The sequence below is a fragment of the Neocloeon triangulifer genome, unplaced genomic scaffold, assembly GCF_031216515.1.
Source record: "Neocloeon triangulifer isolate White Clay Creek 2 clone unplaced genomic scaffold, ASM3121651v1 ptg000022l, whole genome shotgun sequence".
Taxonomy (NCBI): Eukaryota; Metazoa; Arthropoda; class Insecta; order Ephemeroptera; family Baetidae; genus Neocloeon; species Neocloeon triangulifer.
In genome coordinates, this window is record NW_026775562.1 from 3,783,013 (window position 1) to 3,800,098 (window position 17,086).

General features: G+C 35.1%; 3 protein-coding genes across 4 annotated transcripts; all 3 read left to right on the plus strand.

Moving 5' to 3' along the window:
- The first annotated feature begins 2,105 nt into the window (after positions 1–2,105).
- On the plus strand, positions 2,106–5,195 carry LOC132204326 (zinc finger protein 433-like). Its single transcript, XM_059632780.1, has 5 exons — positions 2,106–2,318; positions 2,718–2,858; positions 3,193–3,784; positions 4,078–4,309; positions 4,538–5,195. The coding sequence occupies exons 1-5, from the start codon at positions 2,267–2,269 to the stop codon at positions 5,003–5,005; spliced, it is 1,485 nt and encodes a 494-aa protein (XP_059488763.1). The 5' UTR covers positions 2,106–2,266; the 3' UTR covers positions 5,006–5,195.
- An 899-nt stretch (positions 5,196–6,094) lies between these two features.
- LOC132204531 (zinc finger protein 320-like) lies at positions 6,095–9,386 on the plus strand. The gene is made up of 5 exons (XM_059633081.1): positions 6,095–6,375; positions 6,787–6,918; positions 7,269–7,719; positions 8,181–8,319; positions 8,542–9,386. Exons 1-5 carry the CDS (start codon positions 6,297–6,299, stop codon positions 8,923–8,925), a joined length of 1,185 nt encoding a protein of 394 aa, XP_059489064.1. The 5' UTR covers positions 6,095–6,296; the 3' UTR covers positions 8,926–9,386.
- A 496-nt stretch (positions 9,387–9,882) lies between these two features.
- On the plus strand, positions 9,883–17,072 carry LOC132204337 (histone-lysine N-methyltransferase PRDM9-like). Of its 2 annotated transcripts, XM_059632799.1 has the most exons (3): positions 9,883–9,934; positions 11,589–11,652; positions 14,875–17,072. In XM_059632799.1, exon 3 carries the CDS (start codon positions 14,876–14,878, stop codon positions 16,415–16,417), a length of 1,542 nt encoding a protein of 513 aa, XP_059488782.1. In that variant the 5' UTR covers positions 9,883–9,934; positions 11,589–11,652; position 14,875; the 3' UTR covers positions 16,418–17,072. The 2 variants fall into 2 exon arrangements, with proteins under 2 accessions (XP_059488782.1, XP_059488783.1); XM_059632800.1 differs by lacking the exon at positions 11,589–11,652 and having other exon boundaries at positions 9,887–9,934.
- Positions 17,073–17,086: the final 14 nt, after the last annotated feature.

Sequence of the window (17,086 nt, forward strand, 5' to 3'; positions counted from 1 at the left end):
TCGATTATGTCTCTGTCAATTTTGAAAAAAAAAAGTTCAAGTTCTCGGCATCAAATTAATTTGTTGTGAATGAAAATTGAAAACTTGTAATTTATTTTATTAATTAAATTAATATTCTTGAGGCCATTAATGTTTTTCTTTTTTTAAGCTACAGTATTTTAAGTTTTTTAATTATAAAATACATAAAATGTCACTACAAATTGACAGAATTATATTTTTTAATTTGATTTTATTTGATAGGACTTTTAACTTTAAACTATTTTCAGTAATAATTTGCTTTTATTTTAATTCGCTCCATATTTTATGTCAACAATGGATCTTTCCAAATTGTGTCATTTAAATTCAAAATCTGAGCGAAAAAAAAATGGACTTTTAACTCGTCATTTTATAGAATTCTATCAGAAATTGTAGTATAAAATAGATTTTAATTTTTTTTCACCGCTTTCCGTTTAAATTGATTGGTTAACGAAGACTAATTTTGGTAATTTAACCTCTTTATTTCCAATTAAATTTGAGCCTTTTATTAATTACCTTTCCCACAAGTCAAAACATTATTATAGACTAATTAAATTATTGTCGTTGTTTTTGCAAAAAAATTAATTAAACATTTATCATAAAATTTAAGAATGATTTTTAAATTTTGTAACAAAGATTGGCGATTCATATTATCTCTCTCTTTAGAGCCGAGGGTTGTTGCTTTTGGCGCCTATTGTGAAAGGACAACAATGGACCCAGGCACTCCCTGCATCCCCAAAGGGCCACCACATGTGCCTGAGAAAATAAATGCTCTTTTCTCTTTTGTGGATTTTTTGCCGCCAGTGCAATAAAAAGGCGAATTTCTATCGGCCACATTTACATTTCTTTTCTTCCCAGGAAGTTCCAAAATAGAAAATTCTGCATGCGTCGTAAATATGTTTAGCCCTGACAAGGGATGCTGGTTCTTTTATAATTGTTGTGGAAATTTAGAAATGGGTCTTTGATGAATTCCTGTGCCGACTTTATGGCAGGAAAGATGGTAAACACGTTCAGGGTCACAAGTCACAACGAAGGAAGATTTTGAGACAAATAAAATTCGTTTCGCCAAATTCGAAGACACAACAGAGAACAAAAATAAAACTTTGTTTTCAATTTAATCTCTTTCCGCGCTCATTTATTAAGAGTTTATTGCTAGAATTTAGTCATTTCACGTGGATAATTTAAAGATTTTACCCACCTTTGTGGAATTTATATGACCAGAGCTGACGACAGCCCATAGACCACCCTGAAAAGGGCCTGAAGTTAACCAAGACCACCAATCCTCTCCATGTGCGAAAAGTATGAAATTTTTTTTTAACATAAATTCAGTTGGTGATTAATTTGATTCAATTTTAAAAAGATAATTATATTGCAATTGATTTTTATTTTTAAATTAAGATTTTAATTTTTAAAAGTTAAAAAACATAATTAACTCTGGTTAATTTAAAAAAAAAATATTTTATAAATCAATTAAAGATTTCATATTTTTGTTGTTCAGTTTCATTGTTTGCATGATTATTAGTTAAAAAAAAAACTAATTTTAAAAAGCACCACAGCCTAATTATTGTTAAGCCAATTCGGAATAGATAAAAATTAAAAATGAAATTTAAAAAAAAAAAAACATGAAATTAATTCAAGACGTATTTTTAAATTTTCACGCAGATTGAATTATAATTTATAATCCTTATAATATAAATTATGAAAAAAAAAAACAATAAATTAAGTAATTGTAAAATTATATTATTTTTCTGCAAGATTTCTGGAGATTTAAAAAGTTCTCGTCAAAAGTTTTATTTTATCACCTTTCATTATTTAATTTGCTTTAATCATATCCGCTCGAATCCAATTAATCATTTATGCATAAAAATACGCGCATTCGACTGGATAAAAAAAACAATTATATTCTTTTATCAAAAATGAATAAATAAAAAATAATTAATGACGAATACGCCTCCTCGCGGTTGCCAAAGATAACCTTGTCAAATCTCATACTGGCAGCGATTTTCCTTTTCCTTCCCTCTCCACCGCCTGAATATTTTCCTGCTGGGCCGGCGGTGGCGACATGAGGCACCCACGAGGCACGAAAAGCACAACAAAACAAGTCGCTGCACGTCTGAAGGGGTGTCAAGTCGGTGCAGCTCTCGTCCGCACTTCTCTCTTGAAACAGAGTCTCGGCGTTGATCCGAATTCCGCAGCTCGAAACAAGGCGAAAACCATCGCATTTCTCTGTGACTTATTCAGATCTGCAGAAATGAACCGATTAGGCTGTGATCCTCCGTCGGCAGGTCGAATCCGAGCTGCAGGTGAATTTGATTTTCGTCTTCAAAATCTTGTTATTCACGTCACTGTAATGAGTCCGCGCTTTTAGCGGTTATAATCGTTTTATTTTTGATAAGAATTTTCCTACTTTTCGTGAAGTTTGAATTAGAATAACAATCTCGTTGGATAAACGATTTTATGTACTCGCTAAACTTTGTTTTTGTATTGATAGTGTCATAAAATTTGTGGTTGAAAGGGTTACAGTCTAATTAACGGAAAATTTTTGAAAATCAGATAAATCTTGACTTTTTTTAAATTTCATAATTTTTTTTTACCAAATTTGCATTTTTTTTTTTAAATTTCATTTCCTTTCAAACCTTTGAAAAATTTCTATATATTTTAGAAAAACTAAAGAAATTGGACTAAAAATTTGAATTTTTTAGGAAACAGATTCAATATGGGTGCAAATTTGTCACCATCGGGTGTCTCTATGATCGACCCTGTGAAAACCAGCAGTCGAGTGCACTGCAAGGATGATGATGACTACACTGTCCAGCTTCTTGACCACATTTTCCAGACAACATGTGAGTTTTCCTTAGACTAATCGTTAATAATTATAATTTAATTTCCGATAAAGAATTTTTAAATTGTATGAATTTGGGGAAAAGTTTAGGAACGAATGCTTATTTTCTTTATCTCAAAGGCTGAAATTAAAGGAAAATTCAATTTTATATTGAATAGTTTTATTAATTTTTTTCTGTTACCTGCTTTTTAATTATGTAAATTTGGAAAAATCCAGAAATTTTAACCAAATCTTTAATTAATACCTCATTAGGGGAAAATTAATTGATCTTTGTTTAAAAATCCATTTATTTTTTTGTAAACTTGGTATTGATTTTTCTAATTCTCCATTTTTAGATGGGCAAGGTTCTCTCTCCTGTTCGTCAACCTCACCTGAATCGTCGCCAGCCAAGAAAAACCAACTCGAAGGCCGTGTGCGTTGCGCCGCTTGCAGGAAGATTTACCTCGCTGAGGAGAAGAGTGAGTTGGAGAAGCACATTGCGGACAGCAAGTGTGTCAATTGCCACCGGACCTTTGCCTGCCGCACTCGTCTCAAGCAACACCACACCAAGGGCTGCAAGTTGGTCACCACCACCAGCCATGCTTCCCAGTTAGTCTGCAAAAGGTGTTCGACCCGATGCTACAAGGAGAGTGACATGATTGACCATCGCAGGTACAAAACCTGTGTTTACTGCGGTGGCAGTTTCAACTGCGCCACGTTGGTCAAGAGGCACGAGGCGCAGTGCAAACAAAAGCGGCAGACCCTCTCTGACCTCGAGTGCATTGTTTGCACAAAGAAGATGGGTTCCGTCCTTGACCTCAACGCCCATTTCGAGAACCTCGACTGCAGCTGTGGCCTGAAATTCGCATGTCGAGGAGTCTTGCAGTTTCACAAAGACACTTCGGGGATTTGTGGAGGAGAAGGAGATAACAACAATGATGAGGAGAAGTTAGTTGTTATTCATTTTAATATCAGAATGAGAATTTTAATTGATTTTTAACTGAGTAATGTTTTTAACCGTTTAATTAGAGTTATTTTTTTAATAATTCTAATTATTTTAAAAGTTTTTCTTTTCAAATTCTCGTATGATTGCTTAAAAACTAAACCAAAAATAAATTAAATTGTATTTTCAAAGTCAATTTAAGTAATGCTGCTGTGATCTTTTGTCAATCAATATAATTATAGTTTATTTATTAATTCAAATATTACTTGATGGAACTAATTTGTTTTGTTTATTTTAGGACTTCAGAGAAACAAGACAGAATGAGATGTACTGCATGCGAGACCAGCTTTGACTCTCCGAAAGATCTCAGTTGCCACCAGGCTGAAAAAGAGTGCCTTCGCTCGAGCCAGCCTTCAACCTTGACTTCGCCATCAAAGTCCCTCCAAGAGGAATCCGAGGAATCTGAAGCAATGGAATGTGATACAGATTCAGAAGAGGAATGCAGTGATTGTCCTTACTGCAAACTTCCTGTAAGCATATTTCGTATATTTCTGACCCAAATGTTTAGATAAATTGCAGGAATTTTTATAAATTAATTGAGTCAAAAGCTAACATCAGTTTTTATTTAACACCTGGAATTGGATAGAAGATTTTAATTAATTTTAAATAAATTTTATTACTTTCCAGAGTTTCAAAATCGTTTTTTCCTCTTTAAGACTAATTTTCAAGTTGTTCTAATTGTTTTAATTTGTTTCCAGATTTCGTCATTTACTGAGTGGCACAAGCATCTCGGTATAAAGCACATTTGCGAGTGGTGCTGCAGCACTTTGAAGTGCAGTGGCGCACTGGAGCAGCACCAGAAGACCTGCTTTTCGGCGGTCGTTGACCTCAGGTGCCAGCACTGCAACTTTGCCCTCGGCAGTGGGGTTCGTCGAATGCTGCACTGCGAGCCGAGGAGCTGCCAAAGGTGCGGCAAAAAGCTTAGGTGTGAAACGCTCAAGAGGGAGCACGTCTGCGCCCTGCCAATCGACGATCCCCGAGTGCCCAGTCCTGACCTTCCACCCGGTGCTGTGGTCAACCCGTACATCCCTGAGATCATCGATGTGCCTGTCGAGATGGAGGAGCGGGAAGAGCCTGAGCTCGTCGAAATCACAGACTGCGCCGTCAGCACTGATGATGATGACGTCGTCATTCTGCACGATCTCAAAGACCGTACTTGTCTGTAAACTTGAAAAAGTATAAAATTTTATTCTGTTTTATGAATATTCAAATATTTTTTAGTTTGTGCGTAAATTAAATCTCAGTTCCTCAAAAGTTTTAATATGTTTAAGTATAAAAAGTGTCGCTGACAAGATTGATTTGTCGCCAATAATAGGCAAACCCAGAGATAAATAAATTTGATATCTCACCTTGAAATTTGATTTTCTTATATTGAATTTTTTGTTTCACTTATGAAAAATGTTGTAGAAAGTTTGAGGCTAGATTTTACTAGTATCCTAATTGTATCCTTTCTTTATTGTTGGAGAGGGCAACAGAAAAGTTGTGATTTTCTATTCTTTTTTCATTAGTTACGAAGCATCTTCAAGAAATTTTTGTCCAAGATCTAGAATATATAAACGTCAGATTCCTTTTTCAAGCTTACTTTTCTTTTGGTGATATGAGATGAGTATAGCAGCGTTCGTCCACTGCGGACTTTTGCAGAGGGCGTTGAAATTTTGTAAGAAAAATAGATTTTTAATTGTAAGTAAATTCGGGCCTGAAAATTTGAGTGGAAAAAGTAAATTTATTTAATTTATTTTAATTTTCTGGTCAAATAGCATTTATATGAGCATCTTCAATTTAATAGTTTAATTAAAATTTTGGGTAGCCAAAATATAAAAATAAATTCTCTTGACTTTTAGTGTTTATAAATTTTCATTATAAAATAAAGAAAAAAATTAAATTTATTTGAATGCCTGTTTTGAGTGATAACTTAAATGGGAATGTTAAAACTTATAAATAAGACATTTTAAAAAGAACTTAACAAATCTCTGATTATTATGGAATGAATAATTCATATTTTGCGCATAATTTGAGTTTTCTGCTCATTTCTCTCCTATTATTATTTATCCTTGGCCATGTTCCTTCGCCTACTGGTGCATGGAAGGAAAACATTGGAGGGAGAGGCGATGAAATTGGCAAGATTGAGTTGGCTAGGCAAGAATTTAAAGTACATACCAGGTACATAGAAACCGACCGGGGTGGTGGCATATACTAGAAATATTCAACATGCATTCATCATCAGTCATCACAAAGCTGCACAAGAGAGAGATCAGGCTAAGGGTTTGTGTGTCTGCAGAAAAAGCACTTATTTTTGGCCGATTATTTTTCTCTCGCCTGCGATCGCCTTCATCTCTCGCCTCAGTTTTTGAAGCAGTTATAGTCGTCAATATTGATTGTGTGTAAATCGGATCTTTGTAATCGTTTTGACTGTTTTGAGTGCAAAAACACACACTTCATTTGCATAAAGTCAACTGAATGAACACCATGGACAAAGCTGGCTCATCGTCATCTAGCAAGCGATCATCGCCAAGCACTTCGAAGAATTTGCCAACAGGTGATCATAAATTTTTTCCACAATATGCATTGGTCAATGTTGTGCATTATTAAATTTTATTTTTGATAACCATAAATTTTTATTCTGGAATACATTTCAATTAAACAAAAAATGGAAATTGACGAAAGATCACTATTATTATGGTCTTATAAATTAATCTATTTAAAAGTCATTTCGTGCATTTCGAAGTATGTAATTTTGATTTCATTGTTCCTGCTCCTTTTTTTTGAGGAAGTATACGCATACATGAGAAATTTGCGATGCAAAAAATCAAATTTGCGTTATTAAATTCTCTCATATTGTGTGAGATTTTTTTTTTAATTTTTAAAATTTTTATTACATATTATATGTAATTCTCTTAAGATAGTTTGTTATATAGTTCTAAAAATTTCATTATTTATCGTTCAGCAGAAACTGGCCGCTCATCCACCACCATCACGGCTCGCTCGCCTCCTTCAGCGACCAGCAGCAGTTCACGTTCGCTTGCACAAAAGCACCCTGCACCCGCCGCTGTTTCCACTTCAAAAACTGCAAAGCCACAAGGTAATTTTTGTAAATGAAAATATTTAATAGTTGAAACAGGATTAAATATTAAAAATGAATAAGCACGTACATTCAAGTACATTTTGTATTAAGGGGGTAATTTGAACTAAATCTCAATAAAACTGAACCCAGCCATGTAACTTTTCAATCAATGAATATTTTTACTCATTTTCTTAATCTACTCTATTTATGAAAAAAAAAAAAAAAATCAGGACATATAAAAGGTCCTTATAAGAAAATGAAAGGCTTGAATGAATGTTTTGCATTCAAACCTCGGCAAAATAATTTAATGAAAAAAAAACATTATATATCTTGATCTACAATTAATTAAAACTTTATATTTGTTCAAGTTGGAAATCATTCCGGGTGCCAAACCAAATCTGGGTGCCTAGGCTGTCAGGAGCATCCTCGTTCCGAAAAGAACGAAAAAATTCGTTGCCCTTGGTGCACCAAAAGGTTTCCACATAACAAACAGTCGCTCCTGAAGACGCACATGAACCGCGGCTTGTGTGCTGTTTGCAATAAAAGTTTTAGTTGCGAAACGCGGAGGAAAATCCACGAGTCACTCAAAGGCTGCTCCAAATCTAGGAGCGAAAAAAAATCTGCAGGAGGCCACAATCATGCAATGACAGCAAAAGGAGATAAATGTCCTAATTGCTACGGGAATATGGACTCTCCACAGGTGCACCTCACCAATCGCCAGTGCAGCTCTTGCATGTTCGAATTCCCATGTCAAGGAGTTTTGCTGCTGCACAGAAGAGCGTCATTTGCCTGCAGCCTCTCTGAAGAACCAGCTGCCAAGTATGTGTGTCGATCATTATTCGAATATGAAATGAAATTTTCTATCAAAATCTTATTATTTAAATATTTCAAATATAACACGATTAAAGCCAACTCATATTTGACAATTTTTATATACAATTGCAAGTTAAGTTCAGCACTTTTTTATAATTTATTGTCAATCTTTGGATTGCCCATCCTTCAGCATTAAAAAATTGGAACAGTCCTTAATTGATTTTATCATCGTTTCCTAATGTATTTTGCATACAACACCAACAAATAGCAGCAATTGTAAAATTGCACTCAAAACTTTCTTCCTTCTACTCCCTCTAAAAATAAAAAATGAGTTTTTTTGAAATTAATGAAGACATGAATATTATTCTGATTTTTCAGATTTAAAATTATTTTAGTTCATTTATTTTGTCATTCACTTTTGTTTAATTTTTATGTGTTAAAATTGTATTAAATCCTAAATACTTCAGGAAGCTTTGCACAACTGATGACCCAGTCTCGCACAAGAAGGGAAACCTCTTTCTGACCAATCGCCAAGACCAAATTGTGGAACTCCCTGCTGCATCGAATGAAAGTCGTCAAGAAACATGCGAGCACTGCGGCAGCGAGGTGAGAAGCAATTTATCTTTTACTTTTTGTATTTAAAAATAATTTAAACTAAAAAAGATTATTACATTTTACCATACCTCATCCATTTTCCTTTTTAAAAAATTATATAATTAATGAAAATAAATCATATATGAAGGCAAAAATTTCATTATAACATTTTTGTCTTTTTGCAACTTCGATTCTCAGCAAAATTTTTAAATTGTGTTAAATATGATTGCGCAGATGATTACCTCTTGGTATCGGCATGCCGTGGTAAAGTATGAATGTGACTCCTGCGAAGAGAAATTCAGATGTCACGGCCTCTTTCAAAGGCATCTACCTTGCATGGCAGCCCCAACAGCACCATTCTGTGGCTTTTGCCATAAGAAATTCCACAGCCAAGAGGAGGAAGTTCACCACCACAAACAGTGGTCCTGTGACAATTGTAAAGAGCTGATTGAGTGCTCTACTCTCAAGGAACAGCACCGGTGCTTTTCGAGCACTGCAGGTGCTCAAGAGTATTTCCCGCCACGCAGCACTAAATCGGACATCTCAGGTTTGATGGACTTGCCCATCGAAATCGAGCAGCCAGAGGTCGTTGATCTCGTGGACTCCGAGGTGGAGTAAATGCTTTTTTGTGACATCAAAAAGATAAGTTGATTAAGTATTAATTTGTTAATTTTCGTTTATTTTGTGTGATATATAAAATTTCTCTAATTATTGTGTGCATTTATTGCACAATGAAATTTCAAACTCTAAAAAAAATGTTTCTAACTGTATTGTCCATATTTGAAAAATTGGTTAAATGGTGTTGTCACCAGCGCCCCCATTAAAAAAATATTGCATGGTATTTATATTTAGTGTCATATTTTAATTACTCAATTTAACTCGCCATAATTATGTAAAACGATATTGTATTCTTTACTGAGTGTTTATCAATGTTCTGATTAAGAGTCTCAAATGTGCGCAACAGGCTGAAAATTTTGTATTTATTAATTTTCATGTTTATAAGAGATATCTGCACTGTGTCAATGCTTCCATAATATGATTTTATTATAATCATATAAGCATTTGGAATTCTGAAAATTTGTTAATTTAAGGCTCTAAAATAAAAATAAATAATTTATAAATTTCCCATAATTGCTAATTATGTTTTTCTATTTTCAATCTAACCAGGTGGGAATTATTATTTTTATTCTTCTCGTCGGTAATCTTAATTAAAAATTTCAACTTATTTAATTTTGTTTCTTATAACTGATTTTTTTTTTTAACTGAAATTTTTTTGCTGTTTTATAGTAGTGGAGTGATATGTGAAAGTGGCATAATATTGAATTTGCCTAGGAATTTTCGATCAGTTTTCCTTTTCCCCCTTGTGCGACCCTTCTGGATTGCACGCAGCCCTGGCGCCGGCAACCCCTCGTTCGTGCGGCGGCTGTGATGCTACACCATTATTTTTCTCCCGCGAAATGTGAACAGTTTTACAGTAGCATAGAGGGGGGGACAGGAGCTGTGGGAAGAAGCAATCCCGAGCCAGGCGGAGAGCGGAGAGACGACTCGCGAGGCCGCGAGCGCGAGCCGCGACTGCTGCGAGTTGAGTTGCGGCAGTGAGTGTGAGCAGACGTGTGTCGTGCGAAGGGTGAGTAAATATTTGAAATATTTCCAATTCCATTTTATTTTGTTTTTGTGCATTTGAAAGATGCTTTCTTAAGTTTGATTAACACGAGCTTTATTCTTGTTCGGGAAAATTGATTTTTTTACAGAAAAATGGGCTCATTCACGGTTTTATAGGAGCAAGAAATGAAATTGAATTAAATCACAAAAATTGGAAGGTAAATTTTTTTGTTACAAAAAATAGATTATTATTCTAACTTTTATTATGTTTTTTTTTAATTTCCTGGTATTTTATTTTTTACTTTTGCTCATGAAATAGGTTTAAAGACCGAGATCAGAAAAGGCTAATTGTTTTTGAAAAGATTTTATTTAATTTTGTGGCGGAGCTTTTTTTAGGCTCAGCCGACCTTCCGGAGAGGTACGGCCGTCGGCCGCTTTTATTTAAAATGATGTTTATTTTTAAGAATTCAAAATATTTGATGTGAAAAAACGCATTAAAGAATTTTATCATCCTGCTGTCTGACAATTTTCAACCACTCGGATGATAAACTTCTAAAGTTACGAGATAAACCCATTTGATTGCGTCAGGATTAAAAATGCGCCGTTTTAATAAGTTCGTTGCATCACATTATAAAATTAAATTTACTCTTCAGGATTCCTGATAATTGGAAAAGAGGGATTTAGTGATATTTCTTTTTTTATTCCAGCTTGCCATCGTTTTGAAAAAGGTTTAGTGAGGGAATTTTTTAAATTGATCTTTCCTAGCGGTGGATTAATACAATTATTTCTAGTCGATCAATTCTTTAATAATTAATTCGTCATTTAACTGAAGTTCTTACTCAGTTAATATGTGAATTTCAAGCGTGCAGCTGTGCAGCCGTCAAATATTATCTTTTTTTTATAATCAATAATTCTTCCTGTAATTGTAATTAAATTTCTGCCAATTATAACTTCATGTCTGAGAGATACTTTTTTCTCACCCAATTAATTTCATTTTAGCAGATTACGCGTCTTTACGCTAATGGCTTTTACCGATTTTTACACTCATTGTTCTTGTAATTAATTGTTCTCTTTGTTAATTGACATGGTTTATTTAAATTGCTGGTAAATAAAAGGAAGTTCTTAATTGTAATCGAAACAATGAACTCGTGCATGCATGAAAATCATCCACGGACCGTGCATTGATTAAAGAAGCCGATCTCACGAAATTTCTCAGCTGCTGGACGCATTATTGTATTGCAATATAAACATTCCCGTTATGATACACAGATAGTTTTTTACTGCTCGATTAGTTTGACTTTTGAGAAAGCGTCTCGTGAACAAAACCCATCTGTCGAAATTTTCAAGAAACACAAAAACGCGCACCACATCTGCACTTTTTGTAGCATATGGTTGAAATAAACTTTGTGTGAAATTTATTATTTTGCACATTTTTTTACCATTGTTGGTAATTCCAAATATCAAGTATTCATAATTTTTTCTCCAATAATAAAACTATAAAAATTTATTAAACATTTTTTTTTTATTGCTCAATGACGTACGGAATTGACTTTTTTTTATTTTAATATTATTTTAAGCAAATTAAATAATTAGTCTGGATTGTGACTCAACGGTTTAAATTGTTGACCTTTTTTTTTAATTGGCGCTACTTAACTTTTGATCCCTTCTTTTGATAACAGTTTGTTGGGAGTTCAACTTTACACAGAGTACAACAAAAAGGGACCATCACTGAAAAGTGTTGAGGTGAGAAAATCCACTTTATTATATGTTGTGAAACCAATTGTTTCAAATTTTAATTGAATTATCAGATTTTTTTCTCCATAAGTTGAGAGAATTTTCAATTAGAGTACTGTCCTTTGTTTTCATTATCTAAAATCTAAACCAGTCTCGATTTTTGTAAAAAAATACAAACAAGATTTTTTTATTCTCTAATTTGAACTCAAAACAATCAACATTTTTCAACGGAAACCCCGGGAGATTAATTTGCCAAAATATAATGTAGATCGAAAAAGTTTTATCAGCAGAAATTTTCCACCAAACATTTTTTGCTGGACAAAAAAAAATCAAGAAGAAATTGGAAACGCTCTTCTTTCCTCCAAACAACCTGCAAAGGTAAATTGATTCGATCTCGTGTTACACATCAAGGTGCTTTTTTTATTTACCTCTTCAGGGAGAATAGCAAAGAATGAGGAATGGAAAGTAAAGCTTCAATGATAAAAGATCTTTAAATCCCTTGGATATATAATTATATTTTTTTGGCCACGAGCGACGAGTTTTTGAAACCCTTTATATTTTGATATTTAGGGTGGGTTGCGTATACATAAAACCGGTTTTTATCGAAACTAATTAAATAGCACCTTTTTCGCAACATGTGTACTTGGCATAATTTGCACGCCTAGTAAATTGATGGTTTCAGATTATTTTTCATTCATACGCCAGGTAGTGCAAATATATTGAAACATAAATCAATAAGCGATCCTAGCCTTGCCCAGGCCTCAGGCTGGCTTTCTCTAGCTCGGCAGCAAAATTGAAAATAGAATATGTTGAATTTTCCTCATACCCAGGTTAGTTTAGCTAGCCTGGGCCAGATGTGGCTTTTGGGTCGCCCTCAATATTTATGACCGCCATGAAAAAGCAGAACCTCAGCGGGCAATTCGTGACCTGCAACTTTTTTTGTTAGTCTTTTCAAAATTTTTACAGAAGAAAAATATCACAAATGCCCCAAAAAGCGATGCGGGGGAGGAATTTTCCACTAACTCATACTTTGTAGGATGTAGGACGTAAATAATGTAGTCCGTTGACTTTAAATATAAACATAATTATGTACAACAACGTTTGGCCGATTTTAATTTTCTTTGCTCATAATGATGCTTTGTTCTGCGAGCTAAATTATCCCACGTTTCTCTGCATTTGATAAACAGGATAAACAGACAAAAAAAAACTTTGGATCATTTTCGCAACAAAGCTGCTTATCAAAGGATCAGCTCTGAAATGGTATTGTATTGTTTTTTACTGACGCCAATATTCCTAGAAAATCACTTTTTATATTGTAGATGTTACTTGATAATGACTTTTTTTAGAACTTTTCTCCTTGTGTGTAAAATCTCATTAAAGAGGAAGATCAAAATTGATCCCTCAGTTGTATCCTCCTGTTTGCTACCTTTTTTCACACATTAATTTTGACCTTGATGTTATTTTTCTCCCACATCAATCAAATGTATTGTCCCGTCGGCCCCTGCAAGATGCCGCGGATGGGATGCTCAAAGAGGGCATTCAAAAAGTATAAAAGAAAACGAAAACCGCGCGGGGGGAGCGGAATTTATCCTGAAAACGCAGCGCTTAATTGTTACTCACTGCATTGAACAAAAATAAAATAATGAAATACGTAAACGAAACAAAAAAATTCCATATTAAATACATATTTTATTTTTGTCTCCACTCGAGTAGATGATCATGTAAATGAAAATGAGATCGGGTTATTTCTTGTTGTAAAAATTGTTTTTATTCAAAAACCAATGGGTCTACCAGTTTCGGTCACAGTCGTCAACCCTATTTCATGAGCACGAGAAATACAAAAAAATCAGCAAAATTGGAAAACACCACAATTTAACATAAAACTTTAACATCTTAAAACCAACCATTTCATGAGCAAATAATTCTCTGCTCGCTGACTAATACAAGAATGAGCTAATTAAAGACAGATTGATTGGGGGGGGGGATCTCTATTGGGTGTGGCGCGACTGACCACGGGGGCGCCGAATGACTCCAGGCACCCAAAAAAATTTGAAAAAATCAATCAAGAAGGGAAGTGCTGGAAGCAATGGCATCCGGTAATTATGTAATTAGCCAACCGATCCACCAATTTGATTAAAGGTGGATGTCTTTTTTGAGAGAGGAAGCAAACAGCTTTTTCTCGAAAACGCGTAATGTGCTCTACGTCCTTTGGCGCCCCCGCGGTCGACCGCGCCGCGCGCTAATCACCCAATAAAGATCACCTCCGCGAATCAATCTGTCTTTAATTAGCTCATTCTTGCATTAGTCAGCGAGCAGCGCGTTTGTTCATGAAATAGGTTGGGACTTTGAATTTGTTAGTTTTAAGATTTTAAATTTTATTTATAAACTTTTTTATAAATTAAAAGAATTTTTTTATTTATGAGACATTTCTTTTTAAATAATTAAATTTTTTAATTCACTATACGCACATTAATATTTGGGTTAAAAAGTTAAAATTTTAATTTTTTAAGTTATTTTTCATTAATTTATAATCACGAATTTTTTTAAAATCAAGACTGCTTATTTAAAATTTAAACAATATTTTTAGATTACACAAAGATTTTCACAAGCTGCACGCAAGAGCAAGAGTTATCTTGCTTCTCTGCGCCAACTAATTTCTATTTTTTGGCTAAAAGTTCAGATTGAAAACCCACTTTTAGGCCCCAGGCGTAGATTTTTTGGACTGCAACTTCGTAACTATAGTCCAAACTGCAGTATGGGCACAAAATGTGTAAAATCATGACAAGAATCCACTTCAGACAGTAAAAATGCAGGTCACGTTCACGCAGCAAATTTGTGGTTTTCAAGAAAGTATACATAATCGCTTGATCATCAATTTTATTCATAACGATAAAATAACCTTCCTTGTCTGCTGTCGAGCAAATTATATACTCTCCTAATTTTACTCACACAACTTTTATAAAACGATCTCACAGCTTGTTTTCTGTATTGACCGTTCCATGAACCGTTTCATCTTTATAAAAATTTAAAAGTAATGCTTTTTAATTGGATTATCATCACTCTCATGACGTCCGTAACCGACATTCTTAAATCAAAAGGCTTTCCAATTATTATTAATTCTTTTCAGTAATTGCCAAAAAGTGGCTCTTAAAGTTGTTTAGATTGAATTGTTTCTTTGCTCCAATGAATTGACATATCAATCTCATTTAATTAATTTCTCTTTTGTTTCAGCATGACCGAGAAAGTTCCTGTGAAATTGCGATTTTCATATTGTCTTCAGTGTCAGCGCACCTACAACAGCGACAAGACCTGCGAGCACCTGGCCGAGAAGCCCAACATGTCCTACACATGCGAATGCGGCGAGAAGTTCGACATGTCAGTTTGTTCCACTGCGGCCCTTTATGAGGTTCACGTCAAGAGCAACAAGTGCAGCAGGTGCGACCGCGTGTTTCCGTGCGAGGGCCACCTGAAGAAGCACCAAGAGACGGAGCCCGATTGCATCAAACCCATTCAGCTCACCTGCAGCTCTTGCTATCACATTTTCCCCAATTATGAGATGTACTTGATGCACAAGGAAAGTGCGAAGTGTATCTGCACTTTTTGTAACAATAGTTTCGGATGCGAGATTAGATTAGCCGAACATGTTCGCCAGTTTCATCCTAATCCGGCTCAAATTAATAATCAAACTCCGAATCCACTTTCCTCAATCAAGAGAATGCTGGCGCCACTTCCGGCGGTTAGCACTTCTCATAAATGTTCCACGTGCAAGTACAGATATTTTTCAATGGAAAATTACCGAAAGCATATGGCAGAAAACAGATTTTGTTCCGGCTGCAACATAACGTTCGGTTGCATCAACGAGCTGAGGGCCCACGAGAAACTCCAGCTCCCTTGTTCGGTCTGCAGCCATCTTGTGCACAAAGGGCAGGAGCAGCACCACTTCGACCGGCCCTGTCCGATCTGCAAATATCGCTTCAAGTGTGTGAAGCAGTTTGAGCAGCACTTTGCCAAGTACTGCGGCCAGGTGACCAATTTCGCCTGCCGCTACTGCAAGCAAAGCGTCGGAAACTGGAATGATTTGCAGAAGCATATTTTGTACAAAAGGTGTGCGAACTGCGGCCAAGAATGCGCCTGCCGGACCTTCCTCCAGCAGCACTACGAACAAAGTCACAGTCAAATGCTCACCTGTGCATATTGCCGTTGGGAAATCCCGGTGTCCGTGGCCCAGGACCACCTCCAGGTTGCACCCTGCGCAACGTGCGGTGAAGTTGTGAGCTGCAAATTTCTGGTGGCCGGACACGTTTGCCGAATCAACCCGCAGCTCGTTCAAAATCCAGTGGCTTACCCTGAAAAACTTGGTCAGACGCAGGCGAGAAGCCACCCTTACTTAAGACCTGAACCTCCACCGCCGACTCAGCACCAACTTTGGCCTGCGCAGAAAGCGGCGCTGACCGGCTTGATGAACTTCGACTGTCCGATTTGTTCGGAAGTATTTGACGGGCCTGCTGGCCTGGGAATGCACGTCAAGGCGTGCCACCCTAAAGTACCGAGTAAACCTCCCGAACCGAGCCAACCTCAACAACCTCCCCCGGAAGCGGCCGAAACAATCGACGTGGAGGAGGAAATCGACAGGAAGTTTGAAGCAGATATTTTAACAGATTTATTCATTAAGCCCGAGACCAACCCAGATGTAAAAGTTGAGATTAAAAAGGAGGATGTCGATGTTGAAATAATTGAGGAGGTGTGCACTTATGTAAATATTCCAATCAATTAATGATTAATTTTATCTAAAATAATTTATAAAAGAAAAAAATATGATTGTCATTTTTATGTGGGCACAGAAGAATTAATGCACGTGTCTTTGAGGAGAGAAATTTACCTAAAATTTTATATAATATTTTTATATGTCATGGAGTATTCAATGTGAACTTTTTATCAAATTGAACTTTTGTAATATATTTAGGAAATGTACTGTACAAATTCATTCATTTATTAAAACTCGCTGGACCTGAGCGCAGAGGAGTGCAGATTTGTGGATTCCCAGTTATAAAAATAATGACTTTTTCTTCTATTTTGTATTGGTTTATGTTAAATTTAGAATTTTTTATTATATTAATCTCTAATAAAGCAATAGATTTATATGCTACAAAAAATATTATACACACTAAAGAAGAGTGTGCAAGAAAACTGCCTTTGATTTTGTTTGCAATGTGAACTTATAAAATTGAACTTTTGTAACAAAATAAATGTAGCAATTAAAGTGTGCAAAAAAAGAAACTCGCCCGTTTAACATTTTTGATATGAATATCACAAAAACAAAAATATATTTTTAAATTTATAAACCAGCAGAATTTTTCTCCTAGGCTTAATAATTATTTCAAGTCGAATGACTTAATTATTTTAATAAATTACGATGAAGTACACTAATTTTAAAATAATAAAA